The 22,228-nt window shown below is 42.7% G+C and overlaps 1 protein-coding gene across 3 annotated transcripts in view; it reads left to right on the top strand.

The window, feature by feature from the left end:
• Window positions 1–22,228, top strand: part of MAP3K12 (mitogen-activated protein kinase kinase kinase 12) — a 189,517-nt gene that overhangs the window by 106,889 nt on the left and 60,400 nt on the right. For 2 of the 3 annotated variants that reach the window (XM_073546220.1, XM_073546221.1), the window contains exons 2-5: window positions 5,256–5,734; window positions 6,840–7,026; window positions 13,007–13,198; window positions 14,932–15,090. In XM_073546220.1, coding sequence (XP_073402321.1) covers window positions 5,320–5,734; window positions 6,840–7,026; window positions 13,007–13,198; window positions 14,932–15,090 — 953 coding nt within the window. In that variant the 5' untranslated portion in view covers window positions 5,256–5,319. The remainder of the gene's footprint in view (window positions 1–5,255; window positions 5,735–6,839; window positions 7,027–13,006; window positions 13,199–14,931; window positions 15,091–22,228) is intronic. The other variant, XM_073546222.1, reaches the window with a different exon arrangement.

The raw sequence follows: 22,228 nt of genomic DNA, 5'->3' as shown, positions 1-22,228 counted from the left end.
GGCGTCAGCGGCGATGGAGCCGGAGATGCCCAACGCTAGCCAGTACCCAGGGTCCGGAGGAGAGGAGACTCCTTCGGACCCTCGGTACCATAAATGTGTAAAAAATAGAATTAAAATAAAAAATAGTGATCTACTCACCTTCCGATGGCCCCCGGAATCTTTCCCTCCTCTCCACGCCGCCAGCATCTTCCGTTCCTAGTACTGCTTTGCGCGAAATACGCGAGAGGACGTCAGCAGCGGTCTTTGGCGCAAAGCAGTACTGGGAATGGAAGATGCCGGCAGCGTGGAGAGGAGGGACAGATTCCGGGGGCCGTCGGATGGTAAGTATATCACATTTTTAATTTTAATCTGCCGCTGGCCATATTCTAGAGTACCCAATGCTTTAGAATCGGGCCAGCAGCTAGTATATATATATATATATATATATATATATATATAATATGTGTGTGTATATTATAGCCACACACACGTGCATATACATATATATTACATAGTCTCCTTTATTATGTATATTGCCATCCCTTATTATACAGTGCCCTCTCTTGTTATGTACAGCACCGTCCCTTACATATGGGATTATATAGAGCCCTGTTTTTTATTACGTACCGTCCTGTCTTGTTAGCTGTATAATGCAATGATGGCTGATGGAGCATGGGAAAGCTTCTTTTCTAATGGAGGAGCTGATGGACTGGTAGTCTGGTCACCATCTCCTCCATCAGCAGTCATTTTATATCTAACAAGAGAGGGGTCTATGTAATAAAAGAGGGCACTGTGAATAACAAAAATAACAAGAATACACTATGTAAGAGAAAGCACTGTACATAACAGCAGAGGAAGCTATATAATAAGGGACGGCATCATAAAAAGTGACTACACTATATACTGAGGGATGGCGTTATACATAATAAGCGAGTACGCTATATACTAAGGGACTACGTTAGACATAATAAGCAATAATACCGTCTTCCTCCACCTCCCCAGTTCCTAAATCCATTATAAATACTCCTTCCTCCCATCCCAATCCCCCACACTCCTCATTGTCCTCCTCCCCATGCATCCCATTATTGTCCTCTCCCCCACCCCAGTCATTGCCCTCTTCACCACCTCCATCATTGCTTTCTCCTCCACCACTTCCATCATTGCCTTCTCCCCCACCACCCTCATCATTGCCCACTGCACCACCTTAATCATTTCCTCCTCCCCCACCACCCCATCATTGCCCTTTCCACCAACATTGTCCATTCCACTGCTACCTCATCATTGCCCATTCCATCACCTCCATTATTGTCCTTTCCACCACCACCATCATTGCCTTTTCCCCACCACCCCCATCATTGCCGATTCCACCACTTCCATCATTGCTTTCTCCCCCACCATCCCATCATTGCCTTCTCCCCTATCACTGCCCTCTCCTCCACCTACACACACAGCACCATTCATCTCTTTGTACATTCCCCCGCAGCGACACACACTGAAAAACACACACACACACACCACCTCTCCCCTTACTCTCCCGCAGCATCACCATCGCCGGCAGCTTCCTCTCTCTGGCACAGCCGCGGCGCTGAATGATGACATCATCCAACCGCACTGCTGACTGTGTGAGAGATAGGAAGCACAGGCAGGGAGCAGGATGGATCGCTGCAGCTCAGCTGCTATTTTCTCTTGCAGACAGCGGAGCTGCAGGGATCTCTCCCTGTCCGCCGCACATGAGGTCAATCTGGCCAGGGGCCCCCCAGAGTCTCGGGGCCGGATAAACAGGCCAGATTGCCCTCATTATTAGCCGTCCTGCAGGCCCCCCCCTCCTCCACCGGGCCCCGGTGTCGCCGGGTGCATCGGCTGCACATGCAGTATGTCTGTCAGTGAGTCTTAAACTCTCTGTGTCTCCTATTTTTTAAGGAGGCATACAATGGTATGTTCAGCACCTGCCATATTATGGAGGCCTCTAGAAGCTTTTCTAAAACCCCAGTAGCATTGCCAACTATGATAAGGAACCATAGCACCTCCACGTCTGTGTACAAGTTGTGCGCACACCACTTTGTCATGTACATAGCTCTTAAGTGTACAGTGTGTCTTACATGATGTACACTCATCTGAATTCAGTCCTATAGACAGCAAATTTCGCCACATTTACCAGGACTGTGTCCTCACTGACCCCGTCATTTACAGTATTTTTTTCTTATGCAGCTTTAACTTGAGCCTAATTGCACAAGGAATGCATTACTGTTCTAAGAATTACGGGCATTGGTTTTATGAGGTAAATAATACTGTAGTGCTTATCTCGGCAGTCTGATGCTTTTGCCAGTGTGCGGTATTAGCTATTGTTGTGAGTCCCTGAAGATCGCATTCTACGCTTAGATTACTGATAAGAATTTGGAATTTTACATTGGTAAGATGTGAATAGCATTGCATAGTATTGTATTACTTTGCATTGCTGCAGTGGGTAAACTATCACATTAGATCATTTTAATGTATATATATATATATATATATACACACACATACATACACTTCTCAACATTGAAATTGCACCACCAAGAAGGAAAAGTCACAGAATTATGGAAATCACAGGATGGATAGACATGTTAATTATATGCAAATGGTTAAAAGATGGAAACTAAATTTTCAAAACATTCTGATTTATTTAGTACCCAGTATGAGTGGCACATGTCTAAATACATGCACTTAACTGTTTACAATAACAGTAATTTTGACCAGGGGTGCCCAAACTTTTACATTTTACTGTAGTTTCTCTTTATCTATTTTAAGGACTTGTGAAAATCTGATTGAGTTTTAGGTCAAATTTATGCAGAACATTCTGAAGGGTTCACAAACTTTCAAGCACCACTGTATATTTATCAAGTATGGCTTATTTCATTTGCTATCAAAAAATGGGCACATTCTTTTTTTTTATAGGAATGGCATGTAACATTTTAAAATGAAGGTTCCTAAAAATCTAGTAACATTTACTAAACCCACATTAGCTAACTATTTGAAGGGATTGTCCAGATTATTTTTATTTTTAACTAAACTGGGTTAGAGACATGGTTATGTGCCACTTACAAATATATAAGGATTACGGTTTCTCCTCCTGTACTTGATAGAGCAGCTTTCATCACAGACTGCACAGGGCTCCTGTTATCAAAATGGCTTCTAATGGAGGAGCTTGTGTCCAGATCTGTCTACCAGCTTCCTCCAATTGAAAAATAGCTTACCCATTTGAAATGTTTTGATTTTTTTAGAGGAGACTGATAGACAGGTCTGATCACATGCGCCATCATGCATCATTAGCAGCCATGTTAAGAAGTGGAGTACTATACAGTTTGTGAGGAAGGAGGCAACAAGCGAGAAGCAACTTACAAATTAGGAGAACCTGGAACACCTACATAACAGTAAGTACCATAAGAGGCGTATCTAGGGGGGTTCCCCGGGCGCAGCTGGCAGGGGGGCGCAGTCAGGCCGCTTAATGCGGCGGTCCACAGTGTCTCCCCGGTGGCTGCATTCTACCGCCCCCGGACTGGTAGTCGGCTGTCCTCTATGCCAATGTTCAATAGCAATGTCAGGATTCAGCTCACTGTCAGGATTCAGCTCTGCAGGTTCCAGTAGTCATCACAGTAGTCACTCATATGCGACTTTCATATTTACCGTCCTGTGACAACGAGCTTCTCTTCCTGCTTCTCTCAGTTTTTCACTGAACATCGAGAGAATTAGGGAGAGCAGCTCGTCAGTGCATGACCAAGTGGGCAAATTGCATATGTGCTTGGTGCCAGAAAACCTAGATACACCTCTGAATAAGATTATGTCCCTAAAATATTTGTTAAAATAAAGTGGGCAACCTCTTTAGCAGAAATGTTGAATTTGTATAAGGCTTGAAAAGTCACATGGAAGAGTTAAAGAAAAGGGTATACTAATAGATCACAGACTGAATATGAGTCAACAGTGTGATGCAGCAGCAAAAAAGGCAAATGCAATTCTAGGATGTATTAACAGAAGCATATAGTCATATAGATCACGTGAAGTCATTATTTCCCTCTACTCCTCTTTGGTCAGACCTCATCTGGAATATTGTGTCCAGTTTTGGGCACCACATTTTAAAAAAGACATTAACAAACTGGAGCAAGTTCAGAAAAGAGCGACCAGAATGGTGACCGGTCTGCAAACCCTGTCTTATGAGGAAAGGTTGCAGGATTTGGGAATGTTTAGTTTGCAAAAGAGAAGACTGAGAGGAGACTTAATAGCTGTCTACAAATATCTCAAGGGCTGTCACATTGTAGAAGGATCAACTTTATTCTGATTTGCACAAGGAAAGACTAGAAGCAATGGGATGAAACTGAATGGGAGGAGACACAGATTAGATATTAGAAAAAACTTTTTGACAGTTAGGGTGATCAATGAGTGGAACAGGCTGCCACGAGAAGTGGTGAGTTCTCCTTCAATGGAAGTCTTCAAACAGAGGCTGGACAGACATCTGACTGGGATGATTTAGCGAATCCTGCTTTGCGCAGGGGGTTGGACCAGATGGCCCAGGAGGTCCCTTCCAACTCTACGATTCTATGAAGAAAAAATATACACATGTATATAAATATATACAGTAATATTATGTTTATTTTTACATATTTGTCAAATGGGAGGTTTCATTTGAGGAGATTCAGGAAATCAATATAGTGAACAATAGTTTCTAGTTTCCAAGACATGGCAAACACATTGGCCCTGATTAATCAAGAGTTGGCGCCATGACCGCCATGTTGGAGTCAGGTGCTCCTGATTCATTAAGTGGTGGACATCTCTTCCTGAATCCGACACACCTAACAAGTGGCGTGCGCTGCACAACAAACCTTACTTCAGCCAGGGACTGGAATGAGATTTCTATCATAAGGAATACCACAGCTTGTCATAAATTAGACAAGCTGTGGCATCACACCCACGTTCCAGCTTTTCCTAATTAGGAGGAGAACCACCAAAAGACACAACATTTTTTTCGCAACTCAGCATTGTGCAGAAATGTCGAGTGATTTATGCCTTTTTCTCCTATTATTCCAGAATACTTTGATGAGTGAGGGCCATTGTCTCCATAATTGGACATTTACTTTAATGCAGCTATAGATATTGCCCAGCTTATTGTGATGAGATAAATATTGCCTTCTCACAATGATTGCAGACTATATCCAAATCGCTGTCATTGCACTATGTTGACCCTATTTGGTAAATTATTAGCATTGATTAACAGAATACTTATGATTCCATTTTCTTTACAGGATTAAAACTACGAATTGGACAGAATTTCCGTACCTAAGTTCCATATTTTTCCTATGAACTATTATGGCATGTCTACATGATACCCGTACTCCCTCACCCTCCTTTGCCAGCCTTCTCTCAGATGGACCTATAAGACATTTGGACACTGATACACCACCTGGCTGCACCCCAGAACAAGAACTGACCCCTACACAATGTGTATTGCGTGATATGGTGCGAACAGAAGTCACACTTCCAAGTGATGATCCTTCATCTCCCCTTACGCACAGCGTTCCCCAAGATCCACAAGAACCTGAGGATAGAGGTGGTGGTGGAGCAGCAGGTGGTCCCGGAGATGACAGACCATGTCGTGCCCTTGGAGACAGCCGCATGCAATGTCAGGCTGGAGTTGGGTTTTTGGGTGGACTTTTTGGGTGTCTGAGGCCAGTCTGGGCTATGATTGGTAAAACATATTCAACTGAACACAAGCAACATGAAGGTAGGAAACTATTTACAGTCTGTTGTAAAAACTTAATGTACAGGTTGAGTCAGTTGCAAGACTTAAGTCTGGACTCTACTGTTTGACTATTTCTATACTCAAAACCACAATTTATGTAACTGAGCCAAAAAGCAAAATTGCAAATAACTCCAGTAAAGAACAAATGTTTTCTCAGGCCAAGTAAAATATGCAATAATTTTATTTATACAAGTAATGTAGATAAGCAAATTTCATAAAACCATAACGAGAAAGCACAGATGAAACTAAAGATGGGTATACCTGGAAAAAGAGTGTGAATATCCTAGGTATGATATACTAAATCCTGCAGATCAGTGATAGATATAGCACTCCATAATATCATCTATATTATACATTAATAAATCTCATAAAATGGCATGGTATAATGCATTATACATAAAAGTAAAAAAAAAACAGTGTGAAAAGTAGAAGTTTGGCAAAGAACAAGGTACGACATCAAATATATAAAATGTATACACAGACATATGTACAGTGGGTACAGAAAGTATTCAGACCCCTTTAAATTTTTCACTCTTTGTTTCATTGCAGCCGTTTGGTAAATTCAAAAACGTTCATTTTCTTTCTCATTAATGTGCACTCTGCACCCCATCTTGACTGAAAAAAAAAACAAATGTAGAAATTTTTGATAATTTATTAAAAAATAAAAACTGAAATATCACATGGTCATAAGTATTCAGACCCTTTAGTTAGAACTAAACACCTTGGCTGAATTAATAGTTTACAACACTGGTCGAAGCAGTTGTACAAAATTAGAAAAACTTTTCTGCTTTCTTTAAGAACCAGACTCACAACTGTCCATTGGATGTGTCTGATATTGCGAGTCAATAATATTAAATACAAGGGGGTTGAGCTGCCATACAACACACAACCTGGGCAAAGGCTTAGAGCTGTTTTTAGAAAGGATTAGTCAATTTTTCAAAACTTGCACCACCCCTTAAAGTTTTAGTTAAATATTCAGCTAAGTTATACTGGTCTGGCACAGTAGATACCATAATTAAATACTGAGAAAAAGATAAAACTATATCTTGTTTTTGTGTCTACATTTACAAATTTGTCTTTCGTTAAGAAGACTCTTGGGAAGTTCCATTCGAAGAGATTCAGGATCTGCAGTGGGTGGGCAGTGGTGCCCAAGGAGCTGTCTTCCTCGGCAAGTTTCACGGTGAAGAAGTTGCTGTAAAGAAAGTTAGAGACATAAAAGAGACAGACATTAAACACCTGCGGAAACTGAAGCACCCCAATATCATCACCTTCAAGTGAGTAATGTATTAATGTCCCAATTGTAACATTACACAGATGTACTTAGAGAAGATATTGCCTTGTAGATTGTAAAGAATTCCAGGGATTAAGCACATAAGAAATAAATAAGCTGAATGAAGATGAACTGAATGAATTATTGCAATCCGACCCATGAAAATTGGAAATTGCCAACGTTTCGGCCATATTGGGCCTTTATCAAGGTATCTGTGTACAGAGTGGTGGGGAGATTGGAACTAGTTGCACCGTGGCCATGACATTCTTCTGAACACCAACGCAGTGATAGCAGTGAGAGCGAGATTATTCATTCTTGGTCATACACTGGAGAAAGAACTCTACCCCTCAGAGCTTACAATCTACAAGGCTGCAGTTATATGCAGTGTCTGACTGCAGCTACCCTAAGTAACTTATTCACCTTGTGTTATTCTTCCATGAAGCTGAGATATTGGCTCTCGTTTTACTGGATTCTCACACTGGGTGGTCAGTGTTTTTATTCTCTGTCCAATAAAACAGTAACCCTGCAGGATAAGCGTCTTCCATATGAGCGAGCAGGTATTTTATCATCCAAAAAAACGTTAGCAGTGGCCACAGATTGCCACTAGCTTTGCGATGACCTTGTTAGAAATACTCTTATCTCAGCTTACTGGACCTTAGCGTGTATGACATGAAGGGTCTATGGTACTGGGTCGCGGCCCAATGATATGAAATGGAAGGTCCTTTTTTCTCTATAGGTAACAATGGCATTGCAGTCAAATATCACTTTATACCTGCACCTTAAAGAGTAACTGCTATTTCATTTTTTTTTTTCCATAAATCCACAGTAAAAGTGAAGATATAAAGCTGTACAACATGTGTCATTAAATAAAAATGCCCCTTTCTCCACTTATCTCTCCTTTTCTCTGAATTCATAGCTCCTATGTGTCGTTAGTGAAGACATGTTTACAGGTTTTTCGGCTCACTAAGCAATCAGATTTTAGCTGCTGCGTGTAGAAATCTATGGAGACGGGGAGGAGGGGTGAATGACTTAAAGGGAACCTGTTACTAGAAAAAGACTATATTAACCTGCAGACATGGGGTTAATTTGCAGGTTAACTGCTACGTGGGCAATCTTAATTCTAGCCCATTCTATTAAAGTCTTCTCTACTTCGTGGCCGCTGAGGACAAACCTGCCGCAGCACTGACTGCTCCCTTCTACATGTTTGTAGCGTCTTGCAGAGATGGCCGCGGCCATAGACTCTTACAAGGTTTGGCATCTTTGAAGGTAACACATAAAGGTTTGCTAATACTGTATATGATAATACAGAATGGAGATCCAGTGATCTGTAAGATTACCAGTAACTATCAGGAATGAATCTCTCCCACTCTATGGCACGTTGGTCCGTGCCATTCCATGGTAATACTTTCTCCTTTTTTGGACCAATTGTTGGTCTATGGTTGTTGTTTTTAATGCAAGTGTCAATGTCAGTGTCATAAGTCTAAAATGTCAAATCATAAATTGATCAATGCTGTGATCTGTGGCTGATCTGGGCTGGGATGTTGTTTGGCTGGAACAACTTTTCAATTGCAGCACCCCACGACGACTGAAAAAATCACAGAAGATGAACATTTCCTCAGATTTGTATGTTCAGTCGGCATATGTTAAGTTTGCTCAGAATAGCTCAAGAGGTTGACAGAAAGTGATCTAAATCAGACTGTTTTCAGCCATACAAAATCTCTATGTACAGTTGTGGCCAAAAGTATTGACACCCCTGCAATTCTGTCAGCTAATACTCAGTTTCTTCCTGAAAATGATTGCAAACACAAATTCTTTGGTATTATTATCTTCATTTAATTTGTCTTCAATGAAAAAACACAAAAGAGAATGAAGCAAAAAGCAAAACATTGATCATTTCACACAAAACTCCAAAAATGGGCCAGACAAAAGTATTGGCACCCTCAGCCTAATACTTGCTTGCACAACCTTTAGCCAAAATAACTGCGACCAACCGCTTCCGGTAACCATCAATGAGTTTCTTACAATGCTCTGCTGGAATTTTAGACCATTCTTCTTTGGCAAACTGCTCCAGGTCCCTGATATTTGAAGGGTGCCTTCTCCAAACTGCCATTTTTAGATCTCTCCACAGGTGTTCTATGGGATTCAGGTCTGGACTCATTGCTGGCCACCTTAGAAGTCTCCAGTGCTTTCTCTCAAACCATTTTCTAGTGCTTTTTTAAGTGTGTTTTGGGTCATTGTCCTGCTGGAAGACCCATGACCTCTGAGGGATACCCAGCTTTCTCACACTGGGCCCTACATTATGCTGCAAAATTTGTTGGTAGTCTTCAGACTTCATAATGCCATGCACACGGTCAAGCAGTCCAGTGCCAGAGGCAGCAAAGCAACCCCAAAACATCAGGGAACCTCCGCCATGTTTGACTGTAGGGACCATGTTTTTTTCTTTGAATGCCTCTTTTTTTCTCCTGTAAACTCTATGTTGATGCCATTGCCCAAAAAGCTCTACTTTTGTCTCATCTGACCAGAGAACATTCTTCCAAAACGTTTTAGGCTTTTTCAGGTAAGTTTTGGCAAACTTCAGCCTGGCTTTTTTATGTCTCGGGGTAAGAAGTGGGGTCTTCCTGGGTCTCATACCATACAGTCCCTTTTCATTCAGACGCCGACGGATAGTACGGGTTGACACTGTTGTACCCTCGGACTGCAGGGCAGCTTGAACTTGTTTGGATGTTAGTCGAGGTTCTTTATCCAACATCCGCACAATCTTGCGTTGAAATCTCTTGTCAATTTTTCTTTTCCGTCCACACCTAGGGAGGTTAGCCACAGTGCCATGGGCTTTAAACTTCTTGATGACACTGCGCACGGTAGACACAGGAACATTCAGGTCTTTGGAGATGGACTTGTAGCCTTGAGATTGCTCATGCTTCCTCACAATTTGGTTTCTCAAGTCCTCAGACAGTTCTTTGGTCTTCTTTCTTTTCTCCATGCTCAATGTGGTACACACAAGGACACAGGACAGAGGTTGAGTCAACTTTAATCCATGTCAACTGGCTGCAAGTGTGATTTAGTTATTCCCAACACCTGTTAGGTGCCACAGGTAAGTTACAGGTGCTGTTAATTACACAAATTAGAGAAGCATCACATGATTATTCGAGCAGTGCCAATACTTTTGTCCACCCTCTTTTTTATGTTTGGTGTGGAATTCTATCCAATTTGGCTTTAGGACAATTCTTTTTGTGTTTTTTCATTTAAGACAAATTAAATGAAGATAATAATACCAAAGAATTTGTGTTTGCAATCATTTTCAGGAAGAAACTGAGTACTATCTGACAGAATTGCAGGGGTGGCAATACTTTTGGCCACAACTGTATGGTCCGTTTTAGGTCCCTGGTAGTGATGGGTGAGTAGCATCGTTGCTCAGGTTTTCCCGAGCATGCTCGGGTGATCTCCCGAGTATTTTGGCGTGCTCGGAGATTTGGTTTTCCTCATCTCAGCTGCATGATTTGCGACTTGTAGACAGGCTGAATACATGTGGGAATTCCCTAACAAACAGCCATTCCACACATGTATTCAAGCTGTCTAGCAGCCGCAAATAATGCACCTGAGGCGGCGAAAACGAAATCACCGAGCACACCAAAATACTCGGAGACCACCCGAGCATGCTCGGGGAGACCCGAACAACAAGTATACTCGCTCATCACTAGTCTCTGGGTGTGTTAAGCAGCATGTAAAACAATCCTACTATTATGTATGAGCAAGCATGATAGGGTGTCATTAATTAGATGTGTGGTAGGACTAGTTTTGAGGAAGCGATGTCTCACTGGAGCTGTCCTACCTCACTAACTTATGTGATGCTGCACTCTTCAAACTCTGCAGCATTAGTGAGTCACCTATAACACATTAAAGGGAATCTGTCAGCATGTTTTGCTATGTAATATGAGAGCACCATAACATAGTAGTAGAGTCCCTGATTACAGTGATGTGTCACTTACTGGGCTGTGCTTTGCTGTTTCAATACATTCATTGTTTTATCAGCAGTAGACTAGCATTCCAGGACAACTGTCCTCATGCATCCTAGTGTAACCAAACCCTGCTGATTATCAGCTCTCTGTACTATACGGTGTACACAGAAAGCTGTGGTGTGGGTGGGTTATATACAGCACAACAACTGATTTCTGTTAAATCTGCAGCAGAGAAAACCATGACTCTATCACAACTGCTGCACCCCATAAAAAAGTGATAAATCACTGGAATCAGGCTGTCACTATATCATGCTGATATCAGTGTCACGACTCTGTTGTCAGGTGTCCCAGGACCAGGTTCCTTCCCTGTCCCTAACGTTAGGGGTGCCCTAGCTCGCCCTGTTCCCCGGATTAATTTTGATGGTGAAAACGCTGGGTCCACATACTCTTGCCTGAGCTCCTGAATCCTCCCTCAGTCTGCTCACCAAGGGAAGAGGAGAGTAGTAGTGGACCATAATAAACCAACCAGACTAACAAGGTAATTTGAACAGGGTTAAAGGAAAATACCAAACATACATATACAACAGAGGTAAACACCGAGGAGTGGAGGATGTGGTAGAACCAAAGTATTAGAAGAAAGGGAATTATCACGAACTCAAAACCTAGCAACAGTCACATATAAATCCACCAAACGCCTTCTCCAACAACAACCAACCTCCAGACATGGAGAATAAGCTAGCTTTGACAATGAGTGCTAGCCAGGACACAGAATTTATAGGAGATGGGGGTAGCTAACAGTGCACAGCTGAGAGCTTTAACACAGGAAAGCTTCCAGGAGCTCTCAACTGAGCAGATTAACCCCTTCACTGCAAATTAAATGTACACCATTTAATATGAAGGTGAAGGGCAGTAGTAGGAGAAATAAGATACTGTGGTCTTCTTGCTCCTCTCTGTCGTGTTAAACTTGTGACAGTCAGATTACATAGCAAAAACCTGATGGCAGATTCCCTTTTAAAACAATAAAAAAAATTTCCCTTATGCCTACTGCTGTTCTGGAGACTAGAGACATTGGAAACTGGATATATTACTGATTAACTAATTGTTAACATGTGATATACTAACATCTAAGACCCTGCTACACATTAGACTAAAGTTGGGCGAACCTGCTGATATCAGCGGGATCGGCAGACAGTTTAATATATATAAGGGCCTTTTGACTCTTCCCCAACAGATGATGTTGGAGGAGAAAAGGATCTGGCATGTTGGATTTCCCATGGCCAATCCTTTTGTTCTCCAGGAGATAAGCCGCTGCCAGAAAAATTTAGTAGCAGCTCTCTCATAGAGAAAACAGGAGTACTCAACAGATCCGAGCTTTCCCGTACATAGGGACTCGGGAGAGATAGCCGTCAACCGAATGATTGTTTGTCTGATCGCTATCTGGTTTGTATAAGGAAATATAGTTACGTTTATTTACTTGACCCCTTTATTGCAATTGTGTCTCAATACAAAAGAAGTCTAATAAATGTGCTGTCTCCTTATTCATGTTATGTGTCTAAATTCTTTATCCAGCAAGGCATGGTCGAAGCAAATATACTACCAGTTGATATAGGGGACTGCACACTACCAAATATGCTTTACTGTGAAATGAAGCTGGCCTGGTAGTTTATGGAAGATGTCAGAAAACCAATTGGGATTGAAGCATTGTGAACAATAAATGCAACAGCCCTTGCCAAGTAATGATTTCACGGCCCATTTATTGAGAATACATATAGAAGGGAGTACAATTTGTGAGAATCCTGTAATTAGTGGGTCGGATCAGAGATCAATGGATAAAGTACAAATATAGTAATTACATACTATTCATATTATCACTTTATATTCAACTCAAGACCTACCGTGACAGAGAGCATCCTATTGTATATTCACTATGATGATATTTGTTGTATTCCTATTGTGTTTTAGAAGGCACTACTGCTAGCTGTTCCATTAGGACTTAATTTCATTTTTCTCAAAATCCCTCTCTTATAGGGGTGTCTGTACCCAGGCTCCTTGTTATTGTATCCTGATGGAGTTCTGTGCCCAAGGGCAGTTGTATGAAGTTCTGCGTGCCGGAAGGAAAGTCACTCCTTCTTTGTTAGTGGACTGGTCCATGGGTATCGCTGGAGGGATGAACTATCTGCATCTCCACAAAATCATCCATAGAGATCTTAAATCACCAAAGTAAGTATCTTCCATAATGTATGCAATTATTTATAAAATATATTGGAGGAAGAGTCACTTATGGCAAACAATTCAATTCAGCAAAGAGAATTAAAAAGAAAAATACTTTAAAGTGACTTCATTAAAATAGCAGCATGGGCATAAAAATATAACTGATGCGTTTCGAGTCTACTATATCTACTATTGAGAGTCAGCTAGACTCGAAATGCGTCAGTATATTTTTTCTGCCCATGCTATTTTAATTTAGTCCTAAACTTTTTTTGCTTTTAATTTGCTCTCTGGACTGAAAAACCTATTTTCACATCTTTGAGCAAAGCTTCTTGATATCTCACAAGCTTTATCCGCGCATAGTGGGGTGTATTGTCCAAGAAACCAGGCTCAACAATGTATATACACTCACTGGCCACTTTATTAGGTACACCATGCTAGTAAGGGGTTGGACCCCCTTTTGCCTTCAGAACTGCCTCAATTCTTCGTGGCAGAGATTCAACAAGGTGCTGGAAGCATTCCTCAGAGATTTTGGACCATATTGACATGATGGCATCACACAGTTGGCGCAGATTTGTCGGCTGCACATCCCTGATGCGAATCTCCCGTTCCACCACATCCCAAAGATGCTCTATTGGATTGAGATCTGGTGACTGAGGAGGCCATTTGAGTACAGTGAACTCATTGTCATGTTCAAGAAACCAATCTAAGATGATTCGAGCTTTATGACATGGCGCATTATCCTGCTGAAAGTAGCCATCAGATGCCTGTTCTTAGCTGAGAGGAGTGGTACCCAGTGTGGTCTTCTGCTGCTGTAGCCCATCTGCCTCAAAGTTCGACGCACTGTGCGTTCAGAGATGCTCTTCTGCCTACCTTGGTTGTAACGGGTGGCAATTTGAGTCACTGTTGCCTTTCTATCAGCTCGAACCAGTATGCCCATTCTCCTCTGACCTCTGGCATCAACAAGGCATTTCCGGCCACAGAACTGCCGCTCACTGGATTTTTTTTCTTTTTCGGACCATTCTCTGTAAACCCTAGAGATGGTTGTGCGTGAAAATCCCAGTAGATCAGCAGTTTCTGAAATTCTCAGACCAGCCCTTCTGGCACCAACAATCATGCCACGTTCAAAGGCACTCAAATCACCTTTCTTCCCCATACTGATGCTCGGTTTGAACTGCAGGAGATTGTCTTGACCATGTCTACATGCCTTAATGCACTGAGTTGCCGCCATGTGATTGGCTGATTAGAAATTAAGTCTTAACACACAGTTGGACAGGTGTACCTAATAAAGTGGCCAGTGAGTGTATATTGGATGAGGTGAGCTGTATCTGCAAACTATTTTCTATTACTTTTTAAAAGGGTTGATTGGGATTGGGAGAACATGGCTGTACCATCTATGGTGGCCTTGTACACGGTGGATCGTTAATGCCGGTCACAGACCATTGTACAAGATTATCACTTTTTTTGGAACAAAAGTAGCCAGATTTTCTTCTCCTGCAAAGCCATCAAAATATTTTATGACCCTATTTGCTTTAAGAAAGAGCATTGGAGGCAATTTATGGTCATACTGTATATTGGTATGTAATAGTGTTTAGCATGCCTTGGTGAATTGGTAATATGAATAGTCAGTCTTATATACTCTTTATCTGTGTGTATGGAGGTTGAATATGATATTCTAATCTTGATACACATATACGAGTAATACTAGCTTCTACAGCTCACATGTTTTCTTCTATTACGCGCAGCATGCTGATCACATATGACGACTTGGTGAAAATATCAGACTTTGGTACATCCAAAGAGTTGAGTGACAAAAGCACTAAAATGTCCTTTGCCGGCACAGTAGCCTGGATGGCGCCAGAGGTCATACGAAATGAGCCTGTGTCTGAAAAGGTGGACATCTGGTAAGTGAAGAACGTTTTATGATTAATGTCCTGTTGTCATTGTGCCATCACTACCGATTGCAGATTGTCTTGAATATTCTATTACCTTGGCAGCCTGAAATATACTCAATAGAGCAATATACTGGTATATTGCAACCTGCTAGTAGCCATAGCTAGATAGTAGGACATCAGGGAAGCCCAGTATGATAGATCTATCTGTATGTCACAACTGAGCGCTACATAGCAAATAATGTAATCCAGTTTTAACGATTTATAGGGTCGAGTCTACATCGTCTGTACTATTGATTACCCTTCGGTCATTGGGCTACTGGAGCAGATGCTATGACTCATTCCTTGTTTGGTCTATCTTGTATTATGTGGCCAGATGTTTGGGATTACTAGTAATCTCTAGTCCTGCTTAATTCCTTTACTAGCCAGAGAAAGCCAGTTCATATTAGGATTGTAGCATTGTTTGTGCCCAGCTTGGCTTAACTTTCTAATTTTGACCATTAGGTCATCCCTTGCCTTTTCTTCAATCCTCTGGCATAGTTTGCCTTGCCTCATCTTGTTTTTTTACATGGTTTGGATTTATCTGTCTAGCCTAACGATGAGTACGTAGGGGCAAAGCTAGGGATGGTCGATAAAGTAACAGCCACAACAGGACCCTGATATAAAAAGGGATCCAAAAGGCACCCAAAGGAGACAAGTAGACACCACTTTATATCAAAGATGGATACGCAGTTGGTGCTCAAGAGCTTTAAGTTGCAAGTGTAGCACAGCTCTTTATTGCAAAAATGTGACAGCGTTTATGCATTTCGCATACTTGTGGTCACATGACCGCCGTTCCTAGCGCCGGCAGTGCACACGATGTGAGGATTCACAAGTTTTCTGCAGTCACATAGAGTGGTTTAAAACCGGATAACCCCGTTCATAAAATTAGCTTTATTCGCGAAAAAAAAAGTTGAAAAAACACAATTCTATTTCTGCTGTTTCTCTTTACTTTCTACAGATGAGAAAAACGCTGCAGTTTTCCAATTCGGTCAGTTAAAAACAAACAAGTATTTGCATGAGATTTCTGAAATCTCATAGCTTTTGTTGGTACTTTAAAAGCAGCTTTTAATTTAAATCAAAGATTTGCTGCATTTTGGTCGCTTTTTTTTTTCTCCCAGTTTTGTTACAAAAACTGAAATATTTCCTAGTACCAGAAAAGTGAATGAGGTTCCTGAAGTCTCATGCAGACGTTGCTTATTTTTTCCTTGTAGATTTGAAGCAGTTTCATATCTGCAGCTTGTCAATGCTTTCAGCACTTATGCAGCAATTTGCACCCATTCCAATGCAAGTAAAAAAACGCACATTAAAAGGCATCAACGTCAAAAAATGTGTATTTTATGCTGCATTTTTCCTGCCAGGAGATATACTTTTGGTGCATAAATGTCTGCAACAAATACTTAACATGTGCACATACCCTTACATGGAAATTCTCTAGTTCTAGAATCAATGAAAACTGCCCAGTAGGTGTATGCAAATTAGATACAGCAATGTATGCAAAAACACGTCAGGAACATAGTGAGACAGTAATGAAAAATGATGCAAATACTTATCAATCATGCATCATGTATCCTGATATGTTACTTACCTGAGGCCTTTTATCAAATGCATTAAACTTTCTATTCTTTTTCTTTGTACACAAACATTTGCGAAGATTCAGTCTACCATCTAATTCACTGGGTATTGTTTGGTATGGTTGTGGTCTGAAAAGGTTAAAGTAAGTAAAAAAAAATTAAAAAAAGTAAAAAAAAATCACCAAAGATCTCTTCTGACCAAAAAGAATAATATAAAAACACTAGCTTGGCCCGTGTGAAATTTTCACACATTGGTCGTCGGGGCGCAGGCAAATTCAGAAAAAGAAAGCTGGTCAAATGTACCGTATATACTCGCGTATAAGCCGAGATTTTCAGCCCATTATTTTGGTCTGATATTCCCCCTCTCGGCTTATACGCGAGTCATATACCGGGGTCGGACCGGGGAGGGGGAGCGGGGGTGTCGGAGATCATACTCACCTCTCCTGGCATGTCTCTTGCAGCCCCCCGTGCTTATTCCATCTTCTCCGCGCTGTTCTTCCTGCTTTCAGCGGTCACGTGGTGCCGCTCATTACATATGCGCATATGAGCAGCACCACATGACCGCTGAAAGCAGGAAGAACAGCGCGGAGAAGATGGAATAAGCACGGGGGGCTGCAAGAGACATGCCAGGAGAGGTGAGTATAACGGAGGGAGCCATATTCACCTGTCCCCCGTTCCACCGCTGCACGTCGCTCTGCTGTCTTGCTTCCTCTGGCAGTGACGTTCAGGTCAGAGGGCACCATGACGTAGTTAGCAGGCGCTCTCTGCCTGAACAGTCACTGCAGAGCCGGCAACGCTGAGGAGCAGTAGCTGCAGCAGCAGCGACAAGGTGAGTATATAGTTTTTTTTTTATTCTTTTTTCTTTAATTGAGGCAGCAGCATTGAAAGGGGCCACTAATCACCGTGCAGCATTGTAAGGGGCCACTAATCACTGTGCAGCATTGTAAGGGGCCACTAATCACTGTGCATCATTACAAGGAGCCACTAATCACTGTGCAGCATTATAAGGGGCCACTAATCACTGTGCAGCATTATAAGGGGCCACTAATCACTGTGCGGCATTATAAGGGGCCGCCAATCACTGTGCAGCATTATAAGGGACCTCCAATAACTGTGCGGCATTATAAGGGGCCACTAATCACTGTGCAGCATTAAAAGGGGCCACCAATCACTGTGCAGCATTATGTGGGGCATATGTTATTATGGAGCATGTTATAGGGCCACCATTATTCACTGTGCAGCAGTATTAGGTATATTTTTGTTTGGCGCATCTTATGGAACCCATCATGAACTTTATGGAGCATTATATGGGGCCATCATGAACTTTATGGAGCATTTTATGGGGCCCATTTTATTTTTGAAATTTACCAGTAGCTTCGGCATTTTCCACCCTAGGCTTGTATGCGAGTCAATAAGTTTTCCCAGTTTTTTGTGACAAAATTAGGGGGGTCGGCTTATACACGGGTCGGCTTATACACGAGTATATACGGTAAATGTATTTCGAGAGATGATGGACACAGACAGGTATTTATATATGTAGGTTGGTAATACAATACCTTGGTTTGATAAGTAGAGGCCAAAAAATGTTTTCCAATTGAGGTGCCACCTGCAGGTCATTGTGTCTTCCTGCAGGTTAATAAAAATGAATGTTTAAACTGTATTTAGTGATAAAATCATGAATGTGTGGTTTGTTTGGCTCTTTTCTTTCCGAAGGGAGCCTAGTTTACCTATGAAATGGTGTATCATTTGTGTTTGTGGGGCAAAGTAATCACCGAAAAAGCAGTGCATGTTTACAAATGTGTTTGCATATGTGACTCACCATTTGTGTGTGGGGCGAAGTAATCACCGAAAAAGCAGTGCATGTATACAAATGTGTTTGCATCTGTGACTCACCTGCAGTGAAGTGTGCAATCTCCAATGTGCCTGAAATAGGCTGGGCAAGCACTTGAGCAAGCTGGAAAGATCCCAAGGCAAATGTTTGTATTTGTTTGTGATGTCTGTAAGCAGCTTTGTGGTAGTGTGCTTTGGGGTACTCTGGTGCCACCTACAGGTCATTTTTCCTTACTGCAGGTATATGAAAATTAATGTTTAAACTGTATTTTTTGATCAAATCTTGGATGTGTGGTTTGTTTGGCTATATTTTTAGTATTATTTGTGTGTGTGGGTGCAGTATGAACAGAGATACAAAGTGATTACTGAAAAACAGTGTTTAGAAATAATAGAATAGATCATAATAAATGCTAATAAAAAATGAACACCCAACAATCATGAACAAATTCCTTGCCTATAAGATTAACGAGAGGATGTCATATATCATAATAACTGCAACAGAAAAAAATACTATTTTAGGCTACGTTCCCATGATGAGCTTTTGGTGCAGTTTTGACCAGTGGCGTATCCAGGGGGGGGCAGCCGGGGCAGTTGCCCCGGGCGCAGGCAGCAGGGGGGCGCAGTCGGGCCGCCCGGCCGCCTAATGCAGCGGTCGGCAGTGTCTCTCCCCCTGCGGCTGCGTTCTGCCGCCCCCCGTCCTGTGTGTCGGCGGTTCTCTGTGTCGGCTGTCAAGCTGACAGCCGACGCAGAGAAGGAGGCCGCGCCGACTCCCAGGCAGCAATTGTACTGGCGTCTATACAGACGCCAGTACAATTGAAGCTCTGACCGCCGGGCCAGAGCGACGTCAGCAGCGTGATCAGGTCATGTGATCACGCTGCTGACGTCACTCCCCGGCGCCCAGAGAGAACCCTGGTGGTAAGTGTGCTCCACTGTGGAGCTGAAGAACCACCGAAGATGGGAGATGGGGGTTAATGAGTGGATATGGGGCTTAATGTGGGGATGGGGGTTAATGTGGGGATCGGGGTTAATGAGTGGAGATGGGGGTTAATGAGTGGGGGGTTAATGGGTGGAGATGGGGGTGTTCATGAGTGGAGATGGGGCTTAATGTGGGGATGGGGGTTAATGAGTGGATATGGGGCTTAATGTGGGGAAGGGGGTTAATGTGGGGATGGGGGTTAATGAGTGGAGATGGGGGTGTTCATGAGTGGAGATGGGGGTTAATGAGTGGATATGGGGCTTAATGTGGGGATGGGGGTTAATGAGTGGATATGGGCCTTAATGTGGGGAAGGGGGTTAATGAGTGGAGATGGGGGTTAATGAGTGGAGATGGGGGTTAATGGGTGAAGATGGGGGTTAATGTGGGGATGGGGGTTAATGAGTGGGGGGTTAATGAGTGGAGATGGGGGTTAATGTGTGGGGGTTAATGAGTGGAGATGGGGGTTAATGTGGGGATGGGGGTTAATGAGTGGGGGGTTAATGAGTGGAGATGGGGGTTAATGTGTGGGGGTTAATGAGTGGAGATGGGGGTTAATGAGTGGAGATGGGATTAATGTGGGGATGGGGGTTAATGAGTGGAGATGGGATTAATGTGGTGATGGGGGTTAACGTGGGGGGTTAATGAGTGGAGATGGGGGTTAATGTGGGGATGGGGGTTAATGATTGGGGGGTTAATGAGTGGAGATGGGGTTAATGACTGTGGGGGTTAATAAGTGGAGATGGGGGTTGGATGGGGGTTAATGAGTGGGGGGATTAATGAGTGGGGATGGGGGTTAATGTGTGGGGGGATTTGGAGTGGGGGTACATAATGTGTGGGGAGATTTGGAGTGGGGGTACATAATGTGTGGGGGGATTTGGGAGTAGGGATGAGGGGTTATTGAGTGGGGATGGGGGGTACTTAATGTGTGTGGGGGATTAGTGATGGGGGATTTGGAGTGGGGATGGTATTTAATGTGTGTGGGGAGATTTGAGGACACAAAATGAAGAGTATGAGGAAACAGTATGGGGATGGGTGCAGACAGTAAGGGGTGCGAACGGGTGAATGTATGTGGACACAGTATGGGGAGTCGGGGATATGTGTGAGCAGACAGTATAGAGAGTGAGGGGGTAAATATATGAGGAGGGAGGGGAATAGTGTGAGGCGACAGTATATTGCAGATATTTTTATTCAGGAGCATTATAATGACACTTCTATCTTTAAGGGCATCGTGTAGGGATTTGCTGCAGAAGACCGGAGAAGTTGGAAGTCTACAGAGATGGCTGTGGATGAGAAAACTCATCATGGGGTCTGGACAAGAAGAAGAAAAGGAGAACGACTGCAGAGACGACGACATCTATAAGGTACCTGGATGTAAATGTTATTTGTGACACTGACTAAGTCTCATGTTTTTATTTGTTAGGAGCATTAAAGGGATTGTCCAGGTTTGCGCTGAGTCTGCAGACATTGTATGTGACTGCAGACTTCTGAATTCTCACAGTGCTCACTGAACGCTGTCAGGATTCTCTTGTGCCGGTAATTTACATACATGCGGTCACATGCTGACTAGACATGTGTGGCCTCACTCCATGAAAATGAACGGAGCGAGGCCGGACACGTCTAGTCGGAATGTGGCCAGAAGTATATAAATCACATGCTTGTGCTGACATGACTGTACATCGACAAGGGAGAATCCTAAAAGTGTGCAGTGCATTCGTTGTGAGAATTCAGAAGCTGCAATGTCAGGATTCAGCTCTGCAGGTTCCAGTGCCATCACATGGACACTTCACTCATATGCGATTTTTATACTTATGGTCCTGTGACAACGAGCTTCTCTTCCTGCTTTCAGTTTTTTACTGAACATTGAGAGCATTAGGGAGAGCAGCTCGTGGGTACATGGCTAAGTGTGCAAGTCGCATATGTACTTGGGGGGGGGGGGGCGCCGAACCAAATTCTTGCCCCGGGTGCCAGAAAGCCTAGATACGCCTCTGGTTTTGACTGCTCGTTTTTTGCTGCGTCCACAGTTCCAGCAAAGTGGATTGGATTTATAGAAATCTCATGCCCACTGTGCTTCTTTTTAAAGCTGCATAAACTGACCTGCGGTGTGTTTTTTCAAATCCTCAGCATGTCAATTTCTCTTGCCGGTACGTGGAGTTTTCTGTGTGGATTTTCCCCATAGACCTACATTAGATGTGAAAAAAATCCACAGCAAAAAAAACCTCACATGTGTTTTAGTGCATTTCCACAGCGGAAACGCATCAGAATTGCATGTAATCTGCACCTTAGTGTAGCAATAAAGATTTGTCGAAAGCAAAAACACAGGAAGTATATATATATATATAAGTATATATATACAATGTGTTGGCCAAAAGAAGAGGTGGAAGCTGCAGATGTGAAGACACGAAAGCTCCTCACAATGCATGGAGGTCTCCACCCTAAGTCTAGCACCCAAAGATTGTATACCAACAGAAAGGAGGGTGGTCGAGGCTTGATAAGCATCCAAGCCGCCATCACGGATGACACAAGGAGTATTCAGGAATACAACAGAAGAATGGCGCCAAAAGACGAGATGCTGAGAGAAAGCCTAAGGCAGCAATAACAACAGATCTGGAAGGAAGAACAGGAACATGAAGCGCCATGGTCGGACAAGCCGCTGTACCATCGACAGATAATGGAGGTGGCTGACATGGAGAAATCCTACTAATGGCTGGAGAAAGCTGGACTCCGAGACAGC

The sequence above is a fragment of the Dendrobates tinctorius genome, unplaced genomic scaffold, assembly GCF_039654945.1.
Source record: "Dendrobates tinctorius isolate UK_male_01 unplaced genomic scaffold, ASM3965494v1 ptg000145l, whole genome shotgun sequence".
NCBI lineage: Eukaryota > Metazoa > Chordata > Amphibia > Anura > Dendrobatidae > Dendrobates > Dendrobates tinctorius.
This window is presented reverse-complemented; position numbering and strand designations above follow the sequence as displayed.